The 17,778-nt window shown below is 42.4% G+C and overlaps 1 protein-coding gene across 16 annotated transcripts in view; it reads left to right on the top strand.

The window, feature by feature from the left end:
* svila (supervillin a) overlaps positions 1-16,997 on the top strand; it is a 75,170-nt gene extending 58,173 nt beyond the window's left edge. For 5 of the 16 annotated variants that reach the window (XM_034572196.1, XM_034572198.1, XM_034572189.1 and 2 more), the window contains 24 exons: positions 1,145-1,201; positions 2,003-2,168; positions 2,971-3,054; positions 3,408-3,434; positions 3,755-3,841; positions 5,190-5,367; positions 5,476-5,648; positions 7,301-7,456; positions 9,000-9,136; positions 9,595-9,742; positions 9,825-9,970; positions 10,131-10,306; positions 11,086-11,239; positions 11,343-11,622; positions 11,749-11,903; positions 11,993-12,098; positions 12,383-12,590; positions 12,726-12,859; positions 12,988-13,143; positions 13,568-13,711; positions 14,324-14,445; positions 14,648-14,803; positions 15,658-15,678; positions 16,107-16,997. In XM_034572196.1, coding sequence (XP_034428087.1) covers positions 1,145-1,201; positions 2,003-2,168; positions 2,971-3,054; positions 3,408-3,434; positions 3,755-3,841; positions 5,190-5,367; positions 5,476-5,648; positions 7,301-7,456; positions 9,000-9,136; positions 9,595-9,742; positions 9,825-9,970; positions 10,131-10,306; positions 11,086-11,239; positions 11,343-11,622; positions 11,749-11,903; positions 11,993-12,098; positions 12,383-12,590; positions 12,726-12,859; positions 12,988-13,143; positions 13,568-13,711; positions 14,324-14,445; positions 14,648-14,803; positions 15,658-15,678; positions 16,107-16,193 — 3,258 coding nt within the window. In that variant the 3' untranslated portion in view covers positions 16,194-16,997. The remainder of the gene's footprint in view (positions 1-1,144; positions 1,202-2,002; positions 2,169-2,970; positions 3,055-3,407; positions 3,435-3,754; positions 3,842-5,189; positions 5,368-5,475; positions 5,649-7,300; positions 7,457-8,999; positions 9,137-9,594; positions 9,743-9,824; positions 9,971-10,130; positions 10,307-11,085; positions 11,240-11,342; positions 11,623-11,748; positions 11,904-11,992; positions 12,099-12,382; positions 12,591-12,725; positions 12,860-12,987; positions 13,144-13,567; positions 13,712-14,323; positions 14,446-14,647; positions 14,804-15,657; positions 15,679-16,106) is intronic. The other 11 variants (XM_034572203.1, XM_034572204.1, XM_034572191.1 and 8 more) reach the window with 3 other exon arrangements.
* The last annotated feature ends 781 nt before the right edge of the window (positions 16,998-17,778 follow it).

Raw genomic sequence — 17,778 nt, 5'->3', positions numbered from 1 at the left:
GTGATTTTATTTTGAAGGGGTACTTTAGTGCTTAATGTCCTATTTCCATAAAGTTGAGGAATTTGTGATATTGATTTAAAAATAATGATTAAAATAGAAATAGCCAAGTTAAGAGGATCTTCAGGCACACTGTATGGGTCAGGTTCCAAAAACAATGAAGGCAACACTTTGAATATGGAAATTCAATAGTGTCTTTCAATGGACCCTCACTGCAATGTACACTTGTACAAATCCTAAAGATTGGTAAACAACCATGTTGCTCAAACTCCACAACCCCTGTTAGTAACGCAGCATTTCACCACCATCATTACAACCACAGGCGGATTTAACCAAACTGACACACGTGTTTCTCCCTAAACATTTCTGGTAAAGTGAGCATCATGTTTAAAATCAGTGCAGTGACCCTTTAAACGAGTTCTCCCTGGTATTTATTGTTTTCCAGTGACCTCAGTATGAAATAATAAACTCCACCCTACAGCTCCACAGCTGCTGTCCTCTTGATAATATCCTGTGTGTGTTTCCTCTATCTGTGGCCTCCATAGGAGCCAGTCTTTTCCCCGACTCTCTCTCCTGAGCCTCTCTTTCATAACCTTTCCCCTGCTGATTCAGCCAGTCAGGTACGAAGCTGCTCCAGATCCCTCTGCCTGCCTCGCCACCGCCCTGCTCACTTCAGCTCAGAAATCCAAACGCAAAATCACAAACTCCATCGTTTTAACAGGCAAATGTATTATAAAAATGTAATAAATGTATTGCAAGAGAGAATCTATCAAATGTAATGGACAAGGAGCAAGGATTTTTAAAATGAAGACATTCCTTTGTTATTTGGGACAGTTTCACGACAAATACTACAAATACTTTAACCTCTCCACTGCTTCAGTTGCTTCTTTTGGCCAGAGCTCATTTGGATTACTAATGCCCTGCAGTCCTTTACAGCCACACTGCCCCTGTTGTCTGCCATTCAATATCCATCCCTTCCCCAAAGCTGCATCACTGTGCCCATGAGGACAGCATGGCGGTCCCTGCAGCTTCTACCTTGTGCAGAGATAAACTTTTCCACCATATATACGACTGCTTTCTTATTTTTTCCATCTTCATCTCATAATCCTCATCCTGTCTCACCTCATCTCCTCCTCTGGTTGTGAAGGCCCCCAGTTCTCCCAGACCCATGCAGGTGGATGAGAGACACCCCTGGAGACGGAAGGTGACTCACTTTGTCAATACTCTGTACAGTGCTCTGGCAAATAACTCACATCCCAACCACCCACTTCCGAGTGGACGTGCTGAACAAAGTTTCTAAAAACACCAAACAAGTCGCAAAATAGTTTGTTACTCTAAAAAAAATGGTCTGCTCCCCTCACCTAACATTTTATTCATTTTAACTTTATGAGAGACACTAAAATATTTGAAAGTCCAATTACTGGGATTAACGTCTGCCCTCACACTCGCATGCAACCAGCAGAAGAGAATAAAAATGAATTATTCTCCTTTGGATGTTGTTAAAAGGATTAATGTGCTTCATGGTTATTCGTTGTCCCCCTTTGGTATCCTTGGTATCCTTGTTTTGCTTGTGTGTTTGTGAATGTGGCCCCTTGTTTGGGCAAATTACTACATTTAATTACCGTGGATAACACTTTAACACGGTTGAACACAGCCAATAACACAGTAAGATGCAGTCCTGGTTCCATTTTGATTTAGTTTACCTATAACAGAGCTTGTGTACTTGTATAATTAATCTAAAACATCTACCTGAATATTTTGGGACAAACTCAACAGTCCAAATTATTCCGGTCAGCTTCAGTCTTGTTTGCTAATCAGGGTGACGGGTCTGTCTGTCTTCTGCACGTTTGCTGCAGGGCTCACATTAAAGATAAATTGCACAAAGTGGTTTCTGGAATGCATCGGGCATCGCTGTTTGAGGCTATATTACAGTGTTCAGGCATCCTAAAGTGGATTCATCCGATAACTAAGTATTTATTATAACTTTTCTCCTCTCATTTCTCAGAGAATAGCCGAGGCTGAGATGGAGTGCGAGAGCATCGAGTCCCACATGTCCATCCATGAGAGGAAACAGCTGATAGTGGCCCAAGAGGAGGCCTGGAAGAGCAAAGGCCACGGAGCGGCCAATGACTCCACCCAGTTCACCGTGGCTGCACGCATGGTGAAGAAAGGTGAGAGGGCGAACTGAACCCACATGCTTTCTCTACCATTCTCTCTCTCTCTGTCTCACATATACATGCACACACATGCTGGACTGTCTGTAAGTCCACAGTCTCGGCTCCCTGCTCTGAATCCTCCAGAGCCTCGGTTTGCTGCTTGAGGAAAATGCGTCTCCTCCCGCCACCAGGCCCAGACACTCCAGACCAGTGCTCAGCGGCCTCTGCTCAGGCAGAAAATGCTTTAATGGTTTTTCTCTGCAGTTGATGGAGGGTTTGATTTGTGTTTTGGGGGAATTGTGGGTTTAGCCAGATTATAGCTAATGGAGCCACGTTAGAAACAGGGACCTTATCCAACTTTTCAGGCATCATAGACAGTGCTTCTGTAGAGTAGCTCTGGCTGCATTTTAGATCCACGTTTACAGTAGTGTTGTCCAATGTTACTGTGACGGCTATAAAGAAACCTTGGCTACCGCTGCATCTCATTACTCAATTCTGTGGTGTTCAAAGGCTGGACTCACCACTGCCTTTGTATGTACAGACTTCTCACTGCTCGGTGGCAGTGCAGTCAGTGTGTTGTCTTTTATGGTTTGTTTAAATTTGATAATATAAAGGCCCCTCAGGTCAGTGGTTAACCCTTGCCTCCATTATTATTATTATTATTATTTCATAATCAGTTCACACGAGTCATCAGTGTCCCAATGAAACGAAACTATGAAAAAAGAACATTTCATCATTTGAAAAAGAGTAACCAGTGTAAGCATGTCATGCTCACTGGGTGGTTGGGTGCTTATGTCGGTCTATGTTCCTTCATCAGGGTTGGCCTCCCCCTCCGCCCTCCAGTCTCCAGTGACGTCCAAACCTAAGAACAGCAGCCCTGCCATCTCCAAACCACAGGAAGGTCTGTCCCGCTCTCGTTTCTGTTACTTTACATTATTTTTTGTCCAAAACTCAATACTTTCATAAGTACTCTAGTTAGCTGTTATATGACACACTTGGGTTATTGAAAACTGGAGAGTTCAGCAGCTGCTCAAATCTGATCTAGACATAATGACCTGACTCTGTTACACCCTCAGCTGACACCACGCACAAATCCCAAACACAAATAACTGTAATCTTATTCTGAACAGAGTATTGTATGATTTCTGATTCTGAACTATTGAACTGTCAGTTTATCCACCGATGCTAAATTTAGATTTTGAATGAATTCTGCGTCAGATCTGTAACGGATTTCCTTTGCTTCTCTTTCAAAAGACATGGAGGAGATGTCTGATACTGAAGGTTTATTCCTACTTTTTTTTAATGTTGCACTGAATGCACCGTTCATCATTATCACCAAAACCACAAATATCATCCACACGTGTTGCTGTGACACTTCTATTAGGTTACAAAGCCTAATAGAATTTACACCATGGGATAGTGTTAACTGTGAATATGCATGAGTCTGAGTAGCAGAGGATGTCATGTTCAGTGACTGTTAGCTATGTTTGCATTGTGACTGGATGTAAGTGTTCATCATGCCCATATGTAACAGCATCAGTGTGACTCCCTAAAATAAAACCTAGCTGTATGGCTCTGACACCTCTGTGTGTGTGTTACAGAGATCAAGGCCGTACCCGATCTGAACCTGGAGTCAGACAGGAAGCTGGATAATCTGGAGTCATTCCTGGGCAAGCTCAATAGTAAAGGTCAGTCCTGTTCATCATACTGTCGGCAAGTTCATCAGGCCTCAGCTTGGGAATCCGACCTGTCGCTCTGTTCAAATAATAGAAAAAGGAGGCCACATTTAAGGAATCACATCTCTCTCTCCCCTCATCTTTAACTGAGACCAAACTCAATGCACTGAATAAAATGTTCCCCAGTTCATTTAGAGATGAGAACATCTATTAGTGTTGCATTTCTAGGCAGATATTGCATGACTTAATATTTTGCTTCTTTAAATAATGGGTATATAAGAGTCCCTGCTGATGAATGAATGAATGAATGACATTTTCAGGTAAGGAACCTTGTTATGTAAATATATTAATCTCTTATCATTGTCCACTTGTCCATTGGATAATATTCCAGCAGAGTTTCACTAATTAGAGCTTCAACTGCAAAATAAGTTTTTAAGTCCATCAGTGATGCTGAGACCAAAAATCGTTTTTCCTTTTATGTGAGTCAATGCTGCCTCTCTTGCATCAGATTCTAAATATCATGTGATCATCTCACTCTTTCTTTAACGGTCCTGTCAGGTCTAAATAAAACCCCTTGAGTGCACTCTGTTACTAATTCTGTAGAAGTAGGGAAGTCAACAACAGCTGGACTTCCAAACAACCTCTCCATGACATGACATGCACCAGCTTTTGTCCTCCACATTATGACCGGTACATGTTCATTTCCTGCAAATCCAGTGGTTGTTTGTTGACGATTTAAAGTCTGTGCAGAAAAAGCAGGGTTTCCACACAGGACTTAACAAGTCTAACATATAATAATCAGAATTTTAGGACTTAAAAAGTTAAAATATTAACTTATAAGTCTTATAATGCATTAAGGTAAGTCTAAATGTTAATGTTTATTCAATGCTACTTCTAAAATTAACTAAATCTTTTTTTTATTTGGTTTTAAAGAAACGTTTTGGCAGCAGGTTCTTCCTCAAGGATTCAGATATTAGCTCACTGTAATAAAACTACAAACAATCAATATGGAGCTGATAACGGATTTATTACCTGAAGTTTGAGAGATAATGTAGCATTTTGAGGGTTATTATCTACTAGGCTGCTTCATCTTATTTTTCATTATGGGGAAGGATAGTTTCAGTAATTCTGGGACACCTAAAAAAGACTCACTGATTATAATTTTAAAAAATGTTTATGCATTCACAGAAGTAAGATACTTACTATCTATACTATCAAGATTTACATTAATGGGACCATTAAAAGAATAATAGATTTGATTACTTTGCTTAGTGATGTTTGACAAATGTTCTGCAGCAGTAACTAAAGTGAATTGATGAAGTGATAATTATGACCCTGACCCAGTCTTGTCCCCTCCCAGTGTCTGGCCTGCCAGAAGCTACCATCTCAGTGACACAGAAGAAGGTGAAGGAAGTGATGTCCCTCGAGGATGAAACATTCTCCAAGTTCTACCGCCATGTGGAGGAGCTCCCCTCCGTCACCAACAAGGTGGAGATAGACGACGACTTTGATGCCATCTTTGGTCCGCAGGTGCCAAAGTAAGCTCTCGCTGCCAGAGGTCGATTTTAAGTAGAAACTCTGACTAAGCCATGAGTGTGAGGTTCCTTCCTGTCAATCGTGACCCTTCACCTCTGACCCCCTCCCAGGCTGACCTCGGAGATGGAGCAGCACAAGCGAGCGGTGCGCCCGACGCGTAACGTCCAGTCGTCCAGGAACCCTCTGAAGATGCTGGCTGCCCGGGAGGACATCCGACACGAGTACACGGAGCAGAGGCTCAACGTGGGCCTGCTGGAAAGCAAGAGGATGAAGGCTGAGAAGAGTGAGTGAGAGTAGATGAGGAGCGGGAGAACACGGGAGAAAAACGATGTTCAGGGATGCAACATGGGACTGGTTTTTCAAAATCTGCTCTAAATCTACACATTTGAACTAATCAAAATTCTTGATGTTACTCCATTCATTTTTAAATGATTTGATTTGTCTTTATAAGTGAGATTTTAACATTCTCTTGAATTTGTTCCAATTTTTTTAAAGCATCAAATTCTTCTCCATCATCATCAAATCAAAACCGGTGGAGATTGCATCTTTAAAATGAAATTTTTTCCTTCATTTTTAAGATTTAAAATCTTTGCACATTTTACAGACACAGACCCTTACCCCTGTTACCGTCCTCTCCCTCCCATCTTACAAACCATTGGTGATTAAATGGTAAATGGTCTGTGTTAATTTAGTCTTGATGACCACTCAAAGCTCTACACAGCACAGTTTTTGCGATTCACCCATTCGCACACATTCATACAGTGCATCTATGTGCAGCACTTTCTCTATGATAAGAGGCAATTTGGGGGTTCGGTATCTTGCCCAAGGGTGGCATGCTAAATGGCTAATAGGATTCGAGTTAAAGTTGCAGTGTGAATTTAGAGTTTAGTGACATCTAGTGATGAAGTTGCATGTTGCAGCTGAATACCCCTCACCTCATCCTCTCCTTCCAAACATTAAAGATAACCTGTGGTAACCATCAGTTTTCATAAAAACTCAAAGGGAATAGTTTGTCCAGTCTAGGCTACTACAAGAAGCATGGCGGCCTCCATAGAGAGGAGCCCCCTGATGTAAATATGTCAATATAAAGGGCCCATTCTAGGGGAAAATAAAACAATTTGTAGAATTTAGATGAAATACACTAGTGAAAATATCACTAGGATTATTTTATATTCAATTTCTGCCAATAGATCCCTTTCACCTAATCCTACACACTGAACCTTTTAAAGGACAACCACTCTACCCTCTGAGCCACAGCCGCTATATATTAACATATATAGATAGAAAATAGTGGAAACAGACAGGAAATGAGATCAATTAGAAATATGGTGAACAGTCCTTTTGGAGCAAAGAATAGATGGAGGGCCATAGAAGAAATGATTGTGGGAAAAGATGAGTTACTCATTAGAGTAACTCATCTTTACATCATTAGATGGAAAAGATAGAAAAAAGATGGAAATAAGAATGAAGAAGAAAGAAATTTGATATAGAAAAGTAAGTGAGACAAGAATAATAATAATTACAGAATAGAGATAAAAAAAAAAAAACTGATTGATTGGTCTTTGTTATGCCTGACTGTGTTCTTCAATCTCTAAATAGTCTCTCTGTGCTGTAAATGAATCCACTAAAACCTCTGTGGCTCTAAAACTGACCCACAGTCCGTTTCCTGTCATTGTGCAGAGCACATAGGATTGGGGTTGTTTTTGAGCTGCACATGTTTGTTTTTTTTTGGGGGGGGGGGGACACTCAAACTATCGCTGTATTATTTGTTGCTTTCACATTTAGACCTTTATTGTCATGCCTGAAAGAAAGTGTTGTTTTATTTTTAACTTAACTGTGTATGGGCTAAATATGAAGATTTAATGTTTTGTGTTATGACCTTTCTCTCTGTCCCATGTCCCCCCCCGTCCCTCCCTTTTCTCCTGTTCCATTCAGTGAATAAAAACTCCGGTTTCTCTGAGGTGGCTCTGGCTGGTCTCGCCAGCAAGGAGAACTTCAGCAGCGTCAACCTGCGCAGTGTCAGCATCTCCGAGCAGATGTCCAACAACAGCGCTGTGCCTTACAAGAAGCTCATGCTGCTGCAGGTCAAAGGTCAGTTGCATGGACAGCCTTCTTCTATAGTATGTAACAGGTGCATCTGCACTCACAACACAGTCTTTTAGTATCTGTAGTTTGGGGATGGTCTATAAGTGAAGTTATACTGGGCATTGACTAATAGAGAGAGAGAGATGTATCTCAATCAGGAGAGACTTGTAGTGAAACAAGTGAGCGTGAGTAAATTAGATTGAAATTACATTAGTGAACAGAAGAATAAATGTTGGTGCTTAGACACCAGCAGGGAAGTAGAACGCCATGGAAGCAGAGCCTCGACGCTAGTGATGAGGGATGATGCATGAAGTTGTGACGTTTCATGAAGGCTCCTGATTGGATGGTTTGAAGTAGATGACAAGAGTTGGCTCAAGGCGAGGGTGTCAGGCTGTGATTGGATGAAAAGAGATAATGAGCTGTTGGAATTTAAAGATAACAGGAACCAGCCAAAGTCTAACCTCGGGGTCAATGTCTAATTTTAGGCTTGTGAGTGGATTTGAATCCAGGCCTTGAACGGACACCGCTAACTCCTGTGCTAACATTACATTTCAATTCACAAAATAAAGACACTAGACACTCAGTAGAGCTCATACCTCCACCAAGGCCCAACAGACCTTTAAATTAAGCTGAACCAAATTTCACACACATGGATATAGGTGCCCTAAACGTGCCTGTTTTGTTTTCTTCTAGATCCGTGAAATATTCCCTTAGAAATCTACAAAAACAGATTTTTTTAAACAGATGAGTTCTTCCCTAAACCCCATACCACATCCTTTCAGCAAGTTTCATAGAAATCCATCCTGTTGTCCATTTGTTTGTAAGGCAACATTACACAAAAACAAGGGTGAAAACACAACTCAGAGGCCACATTTAGAGGTAATCATGCTGTACGGTAAGAAATACTGCAGTCCTCCAAGTCCTGAGGGCACCCACCATGATAGGACAGGTTTGAGGATGCAGCTTATCTTTAGCACTAGCTTGTTTTTTTATTAAGACATGCCCTATGTGTGAATTGGTTTCTAGTGATTCTATTCAGTTGATACGGAAAAACAGACAGTGAGTGTTTTACTCAAATGGTTCTCGAAGGCCGTCCTTTCCAGAGGATATCTAAAATAAGAAACAAGAGTGGGTCTATTTCTGTGTCTGTGCGCCTCCTTGGCAAGTGTGGTGGTGACAGCTGGGGCTCTAAATCATTCCCCCCAGGTCACCTCACACTCTCCTGGACTGATCCCCTCCTCCCAAACACCACAGCGTGTAACCCAGAACAAATCCACGGTACACAGGGGGGACCACATGTGTTAGGAGGTCAACTGCACCAAACCACTTGTGGCACTTTTACTTCAGAGTACATTTGTATTTGAACATTTATTAGTTTAATATTGAGATGTTTTTAACACGAACTTGTGGGTACATGTCAAAGCAGATGCATGTACATTCATACACAGTGATGACTGGCTCACACTACTATAATAACCCAGTCACGGTGACAGTGATAGTCTGAGTTGTCACTAATGAGCCGCCGGTCTGTGTGTTTGTGTAAAACCAGGCCGAAGACACGTCCAGACCAGGCTAGTGGAGCCCAGAGTGTCCTCCCTGAACAGCGGCGACTGTTTCCTGCTCATCACGCCGCACCACTGCTTCATCTGGACCGGAGAGTTTGCCAACGTCATCGAGAGGAACAAGGTTGGTCACAAAACATTGGAAAACAGGCTGGTTTGGTCACACTTCATAAGAGTCACATCAATAAGTGAGTGGAGCGAGGTTGTGGTGATGTGGGGCAGCGTTCACGTGCAGGATGTAAACGCAGCTGTGGGAGGAAGAAGTGTGTCGGGGCAGAGCGTAAATGTGTGTGTGTCTGTGTGCGTGTGTGTATCGTGGGGTTGTGGCAGGAAACTGACACGAAACAAGACAATTGTTTGTCCCAGACTGACTGATGACCTTGGCTGAGCAGAGCTCTGACCTCAATCTGAAGGAGAGGAAAGCTTTTGTTTAGAGTTTAGTTCATATTAAGGCCAAAAGTTTTATTCTTGAGAGAATTGAACCAATAGTTTCCCCTTCTTAAGAGTATCGGGGCCATGTTGAACCCATCCATAATAAACGTGTAACAAACTTATAATGTTTTTTCAATTTTCTCCTCTCAGGCTGCAGAATTGGCCAACTTCATCCAGAGCAAGAGAGATTTGGGTTGTCGTGCCAACCACGTGCAGTTCATCGAGGAGGCTGTCAACACTCACAGCCACGCTGCCAAGGAGTTCTGGAAGATTCTGGGAGGACAGTCGACTTATCAGTGTAAGGATTCATATCGGACGTGGGTTGAAACTGGAGAAAATCCAACCTGAATTACTGAAATGCAACGTCCTTCTCCTTGCAGCTGCAGGAACCCCAGATGAAGATGAGTTGTACGAGGGCGCCATCGTGGAGACAAACTGCATTTACCGCCTGATGGACGACAAACTGGTCCCAGACGATGATTTTTGGGCCAAGATGCCTCGATGTTCCCTGCTCGAACCCAAGGAGGTCAGACAACATAGATCACCCTAAACATTTAAAATAGGTGGACATGTAAAGCTGCAAATCAGAACTCTATTTAAAGTCAGTATGTTTAAAGTGTGTTTTAAAATGTTGAAATGCTTCCCCCCAGTGGTCATTAAAATAAAAAAGATTGTTTTCTGTGCAGGTTTTGGTGTTTGACTTTGGCAGTGAGATGTACATATGGCACGGGAAGGAAGTGACGCTTGCACAGAGGAAGGTGGCGTTCCAGCTGGCCAAGCACCTGTGGAACGGCACCTTTGACTTCACCAATTGTGACATCAACCCGCTGGACCCAGGAGAGTGCAACCCACTCATACCCAAGTATGGAAACACACACCACAGCTCAGAATCACAGACTTAGAGTTTGACTGGATGTTTAATTGCACACTGTCATTGTCACCTCTGCAGAACCATAACAACAGAAACTAGAATGATGCTACATAGAGCGCATATCTCCGCCAAGGCCCAGCAGTCCACATAAACCATATTTAAATTCACTAGATTCTAATTTTTTATTGGACCTTCACCAAATTGCACACACTGATAAGTATCAGTCCAAGAACTATTCTCTGAGAAATCAAAAAAGAGGTCAAAGGGAAAATACTGTATCCGCCCCCTGATTCGGATCTGCAACAAAAGTTTCTGATCGATACCTCATCCTTTTATCAAATGGTTATCTATCCTGTTATTTTTGTCTATAACTGCTAACAATCCAAAAAAACGTAGATGAAAACATAATTCTTTCTTGTTCATGGTCAGTGTGTTTGTATCTAAAGCTGAAATATCAGATAGTAACAAGTAGTCTCCTCTACGCCTTTTAATGACAGAGGTTTGTCACTGACCGTTAATTCTTAAAATCTGTTAAACCTGCAATGCAATTTGTCACAATCTGACAGTTGGCAGTAATGACAAAAAATGCAGTAGTTGAAGAAACTTCTAATCCAGCAATAAGAGCGTGACTGGTCTGAATTTATTTTCTAAACTCCCTCAATGCTCTGAATACTGTAAACGTGTGAATAATGAATGGATACTGAGAACATTGCCGTTGATTGAAGCTCTGGTATTGTGTCATTGATTCACTGTCTCCTCCTCTCCTGTAGGAAAGGTCAGGGCCGACCCGACTGGGCAGTGTTCGGCAGACTGACTCAACACAATGAAACCACTCTGTTCAAAGAAAAGTTTGTGGACTGGAGCGACTCCAGGAAAACGCCCAGCCCCACAAGAAACACCAACAACCACGTCACTGATCAGAAGGTACCAAAAGTACTTTACTCTAAAGTGTGAATCGTGTCTTAAATGTGACATAGAGGATGATACAAAATCTGTACCTCTGTCGTCACTCCTCTCCTCGCCGCAGGAGCCGTCAGCCGCCGATCATCGCCACGCGTACGACGCCTCCCTGATGCTGCACCCCCACGAGGCACCGGTCTGCTCCAAACTGGATGGCTTCAATGTGGGCCGGGGCTACGGCCTGGTGGAGGCAGAGGACTGGCGGAGCTACCAGATCAGCACTCAAGCGGTGGAGGTGTGGCACATACTGGAATTCGACTACAGCCGTCAGCCGCGCCAGAGCATCGGCCAGTTCCACGAGGGCGACACCTACGTGGTGAAGTGGAAGTACATGGTCAGCGCTGCAGGTTAGTGTTGGGTTACAAAATTACAAAATTTGTTTCGAATACGCGTCATTTAATAGTTTTCCAGGCTTGTAGTGTTTCACACCCCTACATTAGTTTCTAACCATTTCTAAACCATTATTCCATCAGTTGGGAAGAGACAGAACCCAGATCAGGTGAAGACAGCAGGGCCGGGCAAAGAGAAGTGCTGCTACTTCTTCTGGCAGGGACGCAACTCCACCGTCAGCGAGAAAGGAACGTCGGCACTGATGACGGTGGAGCTGGATGAAGAGCGAGGAGCACAGGTACCGTATACTTGTGTGCATTTGTTTTCATGTAGTCAGCACTTTGTGTGGACAGAGAGAATGACTTCTCCTGTCTCACCTCCCTCCAGGTTCAAGTCCAGCAGGGGAAGGAGCCTCCATGTTTCCTGCAGTGTTTTAATGGAGGGATGGTTGTTCACTCAGGGAAGAGAGAAGAGGAGGAGGAAAACTCACAGAGTAAGTTTTCATTCAGTCATTAGTCAAGAAAAACCAACATATCAAGTTTGCCTGTAAAGCAGTCATGTCCTCGTATATATGAGAACAGCGATTGTAGCTTAGAGAAGATTTAGATGTTAAAAAGGGAATCGGAGGATAAAACAACCAAAGCGTTTGTCGAAAGTTACACTTCAGTTCAGAAGTTTTTGTCTTTTGTAGTTTCAGTTAAATGCCTAAAAGGTAAAACCTTTCTTTCAACCTTGTGCCTGTGCCTCTCGTCCTCATTGTGCTTGTGTCCTTCTCAGATGACTGGCGTCTCTATTGCGTGCGGGGAGAGGTGGAGGTGGAGGGCCACCTGCTGGAGGTGGCCTGTCACTGCAGCAGCCTGCGCTCCAGAGTCTCCATGGTGCTGCTGAGCGTCAGCCAAGCTGTCATCTACCTGTGGCACGGCTGCAAGTCTCAGACACACACACGGGAGGTGGCACGCACCGCCGCCAACAGAATCAAAGAAGAGTGAGGGGATACTTTTATTACTCACTACCAATATCTGTTGAACACCTTGTGAAACATACTTACAAATAGCCATTTCTGATTTGCTGCAATATTTGTGTTATCATCTGCCGCTGTGACACTGTTGTCTTTGTGCAGTTGTCCTCTGGAAGCAGGCCTCCACAGCAGCAGCAAGGTGAGCATCAGGGAGTGTGACGAGGGAGCAGAGCCCACAGGATTCTGGGAAGCCCTCGGGAGGAGGGACAGGAAAGCGTACGACTGCATGCTGCAAGGTGGGGGAACGTCAGAGCTCAGAACCGGACTCTCTGCTTTTCTTTATAATAAACAGACGCAGGGTTTTTATATTGCATTTAACTAATGTCCTTGTTTGTGTGTGCTCTTTTTGACCTTTGACCCTCAGACCCTGGCAGGTTTAACTTCACGCCGCGTCTCTACCAGTTGAGCAGCAGCTCAGGGGAGTTTGCAGCCGTGGAGTTCCTCTACCCAGCCAGAGACCCCAAACAGGTCAACTCTATGCCCTTCCTACAGGAGGACCTTTATGCAGCTTCCCAGCCAGGTATGCACCCCACCACCAACTTTATTAATTCAAATTTATTAAAAAAGCCAAATAATATTCAGGATAATAACTTAAAAAAGAGAAGCTACAAATCCTCATGATGGAGAAGCTTGAACAAAAGGATGGATTATATTTTTGCCTGGTAAATAATAATAATAATAGACTAATTTCTTAAGCTCTAACATTTCCATAAAACCAAATACTAACTTTGCTCTCCGACAAACAATTGAGAAGCGACTTGACCCAAAAAGATTCAAGAGCACACAAAATTAGCCTGGAATGTGTTTCTCAGCTTCCCAGTGCGAAGAAAAAACAATAAACAAACACAAGAGTCCAGTAATTAGTGTTTGTGAAGTTTCCCCTGAGAAATGTTTACTGTACTGTGATCGAGTTGTAAGTGTCCTGTATTCTCTCGTGTGTGCAGCCCTGTTCCTGGTGGACAACCACCACGAGGTGTATCTGTGGCAGGGCTGGTGGCCTCAGGACAGTGAGAGCACCGGCTCAGCCCAGATCCGCTGGGACTCGGACAGGAAGTGTGCCATGGAGACTGTGCTGCAGTACTCCAGAGGTATCCCACTTCCTTCTTATTCTGTCTGTACATATCACAACATTTGTCTCTGTCCGTCACTGATTGATATAATATTTTTGAGTGGTCATAGAGAGGAATGAATCTATTTATATCGAGGCCATGTTTCTTGTTGGATTGCCGCTGGTAGGTATTTGGCTAAATGGATATTGAAAGCATGGATTATGTGAGCGCAGTATGCAACTTAAAAGAATAAAGAATTATAGGCTATATTATTATAAGAATAAAATGGAATGATAAGATTAAGGTCATGGTACAGAAAGATTTATTTTTGGAATAATGTTTAACTGATGTGTTGAGGCTGTCATGGAGGATGTACACACCACAGACTCACTGTAGTGCTACATATTGTAGTTGCTGCCCAGAAAAGAGTAGAATCCCCCAACCAAAACACAAATCATATATGTTTCCATGTATTTGGTATATACTTTGTGTTAACACCTTATTTTGTTAACCATACATAGTTAATATCCAATATATTCTCTGTCTCTATTACCACTCTGGGTCTCTGTATTCAGTGTAGTACAAAACCAAAATTGCAATAAATGCTTGTAACCTGATTTTCAGTGAGCCATTCTTTCTTTATATCCTCAGAAAAGAATGAGAAGAAGCCTCCCAAAGCGTATCTGATCCACGCTGGTCTGGAGCCGCTCACCTTCACCAACATGTTCCCCAGCTGGGAGCACAGAGAGGACATCGCTGAGATCACTGAGAGGGTGCGTGGATCGAATCACTTTATCTGATTACTACCAGATACATCATCTGATATGAAGCTCACAGTGTAGATGTCATTGTCCTCTCATATACTAAAGTACATGCTCTTATTGTACAAAAAACACCGTTATCCCTGTAAATTGATTATTTCATTTCCAGCTCTCTGGGTTGAAATGATACATCCAGTGTGTTGTGTGCTTTCAGGAGGCAGAGGTGTGTAACCAGATCATCCTGGTGGAGGACGTGTTGGCCAGGCTGTGTAAAACCACCTACCCCCTGGCTGACATTCTGGCCCGGCCGCTGCCTGAGGGAGTCGACCCTCTTCGCCTGGAGGTCTACCTGTCGGAGGAGGACTTTGAGGTAGGAACCCGCTGGCTACAGACTAATGTCACTGGAAAGATCCATAAAGTTTTTAGATAAATAGCTGCGAATAAAGTAAATTGCCACAATTTGACTTTTTTAACTGTAGGTTTCACTTAAGATTTTAATGTGCAGCAGTAATTTATTCTTGTTTCTGAAACCAAAGGAACAAGTATCCATTTTGATGGGAAACCTTGTCAAGCACAATGTTGGTTACATTTTGATCAAACATTCATCCGATTACTGAATATAAAAAAATGGGTTTGCCTTATTGATGTAAATGTCTCGTATTATATATAGTTGTAGTTTTTACTGTCAAACAATTCTCATAAAAAGATAAAAACAATGTCTTGGTCCATGTCTCACAAACTCTCAAACTTTCTGACTTCCCTGCTCTGTCTGTGGCTCTCAGCCTCAAGCCCATTGGTTCTGATTAGAGATGTGAATCTTTTGAAAAGGATCATGAATATAACATTTCAGGTTTTTCAGTTAGGGTAAGGTTGGGTTTTGGTCAGGGTAATGTTCACACTACACCTCCGACTAGATTTCTCGGAGGATCTAGAGACAAATCAGCAACAACTACAGAGACATACTAGTCGGGGGTTTCTGGGGAAAGATCATGTATGAATGAATTGAGGGTGTGCGTTTGTTGTTGTTAGTCAAATTATAATTTGGTGTTTCCCCATCACAGTCAGGAATGTTGTATATGTTTGCTGTTAGTTGATTATTGAGCCTTTTAAGATTCCTCTCTTCGTTCATGCCTCTCTTTGCTTTTTCTATCTATGTTCTGTCATCTTCTCTCCATCCTCTCGTCTCTTTGTGAACTTTGCTTTTGTATTCATTCCACACTCCAGGGTGTAGGGGCTTATGGGAAGGTGAGTGGTCTGAGTTGAGCATGGAACGGCCCGGACTCGTTACACTACAGCCTCCTCACTTCTTATTCCGCTCTTTCACTCTTAATCCAGTTTCCTCCCAACTCTGCTTCACTACTGTTTTTCTTATTTTCTTTAAGTTTTCATTTGTTCAGCATGTTGTTCACTCACAATCTACAAGTAAGCGTGGACACCTGGAAATATGCGATTTTACTCAAACGTGACACAGATGATATTTTAGTTGAATAGAAGAATGTTGTTTGCTCTTAATCTCACTGATGCATGAGTGTGTTGAGAGGTTGCCCATTCCTTACTAAGCTGCAGGATGTTTGTGGTTTGAAACCCTGAACAATGTGTAAACTACAATGTGACTGCTGGTACAGTGTTGTGTGCTTCACCCTGATAGTTTGTGTGTGTGGCTCGTCCCACAGAAAGGCTTGGAGATGACCAGAGAGGATTATGGGAGTTTGCCTGTCTGGAAACAGGTGAAATTGAAGAAAGCCAAAGGACTTTTCTAGATCGCTGAAACAGAGGAGGTGACCTGAAGACGTCACAAGAAACCACCAAGATGTCGTTTCGTCTCTTTTTATTTGTTTACGTCTGCGCACAACCGAGGTTCGGGGTAGGAGGGGAGTTCGAAAGCCGTGCAGCAGATTTCCCTCTCATCTGCTTCTTGTGTTGTTTATTTCGTTTGTCAAATGTAGGCAGATGCACGTATGTGTGAATGTGTTCATAGATTTTGTTTAGATGTAATCTTTGTTAATGTTTGTACATATGTACAATACGCAGGACAACCAGTGCCCTTACATTATCAGCAATGCAGCCATGTGTTGGAGTGGGAGCAGGTCTGTCAGCCTGTTCCACACACTTCACATCACCCTCTGTATGTATGTTAATGCATTACAAATAATTTATATTTATATCAAATCTATAAAGGATTTTTAAAGCCTTCATGAGTATTTACTGAACTAAAGTGATAAAGTGTATAATGAACGTGTTTGGGGGAGGTTTGTGTCATATGTTAATAAATACTGGATATTAGAGAAACTTGCTGTACAGTTCACCGTTTGCCATTTACAGATCAAATGATGCAGCTTTATCTGGATGCATTTAGTGTCATTGTTGTCTCACTTATAGTAAAAGACACGGGCTTGATTTAAGGCAGAGCGAGTGATGAAATGCATTTGATTTTAAAGTCCCACAGTGTATAGTGCCTTGCTTTGTGTACAGTTTATATACAGGTCATAGTCTGCATTTTGAAGACTCTTTGTGATATAAAGATCTATTAGAGAAATAAACCCTGAAAGTTGGATATGTGAAAAGCTTGTGTTGGGCTTTATTTAACACAGTTTGCTGTTTTCTTAGTGGTGTTGTGATATCAGCATCATCAGGTTTAACCCAGTAGAGGGCGCTGTAGGTCAATTTTTTACAGACTGAATGCGTGACAGTTGCAGAAACTCAGACAGTGGGTGACATGTCATGTTTAAGTTGCATCACATAACCGTCAATAACCTGGAGCACATGTTTGCACAAGTTTTCTTACTTTTACATTTTCTGACACATTTAGACATGCAGTTTGTTTTTCAATGTTCGACAGTTGAATTTTTAGAGTTGTCCAGTTGGAGTTCAACTGTGAGGAAATGGAGATGAATAGAATAGGAAAGGAGGACAAAAAATCCTGGTGCAATAAATTGTTTCATTTTCCAAACTTTCCTCTTTCCCTTTCCTCGTTTTCTTCTAAAGTAGAAGAGTGATTTTTACCTGAATTACTTCAGTCTACGATGAATTTATTCCTCTTAAATAGAATTAAACCGGACAAAAATCGCTCTTTGGGCCAGAAGCCAAAAAAGTAGGTTACAAGAAGTCTTTGCCTCTTAGGGATGATGTTGATGTAATTTGTCTAAAGGAAACAGATCAGCATAAACCCTTGACCAGGACATTCTGCAAGGGAACGTGTTATTTTCTGTCAACCCTCTTTAGGAAATAAAATACTGATTTGATCATGGTTCCCAAACTGGGGGGCAGGGATCACCACCAGACCCACCTGATCATGGAGGAGAAGCCTGGAGCGGAATGAGAGTAGAATTCATCAGATTTATCGGG

The sequence above is a fragment of the Hippoglossus hippoglossus genome, chromosome 20 (genome assembly GCF_009819705.1).
Source record: "Hippoglossus hippoglossus isolate fHipHip1 chromosome 20, fHipHip1.pri, whole genome shotgun sequence".
NCBI lineage: Eukaryota > Metazoa > Chordata > Actinopteri > Pleuronectiformes > Pleuronectidae > Hippoglossus > Hippoglossus hippoglossus.
Note: the sequence above shows the minus strand (reverse complement) of the source record. Positions and strands in the feature narration are given on the sequence as shown.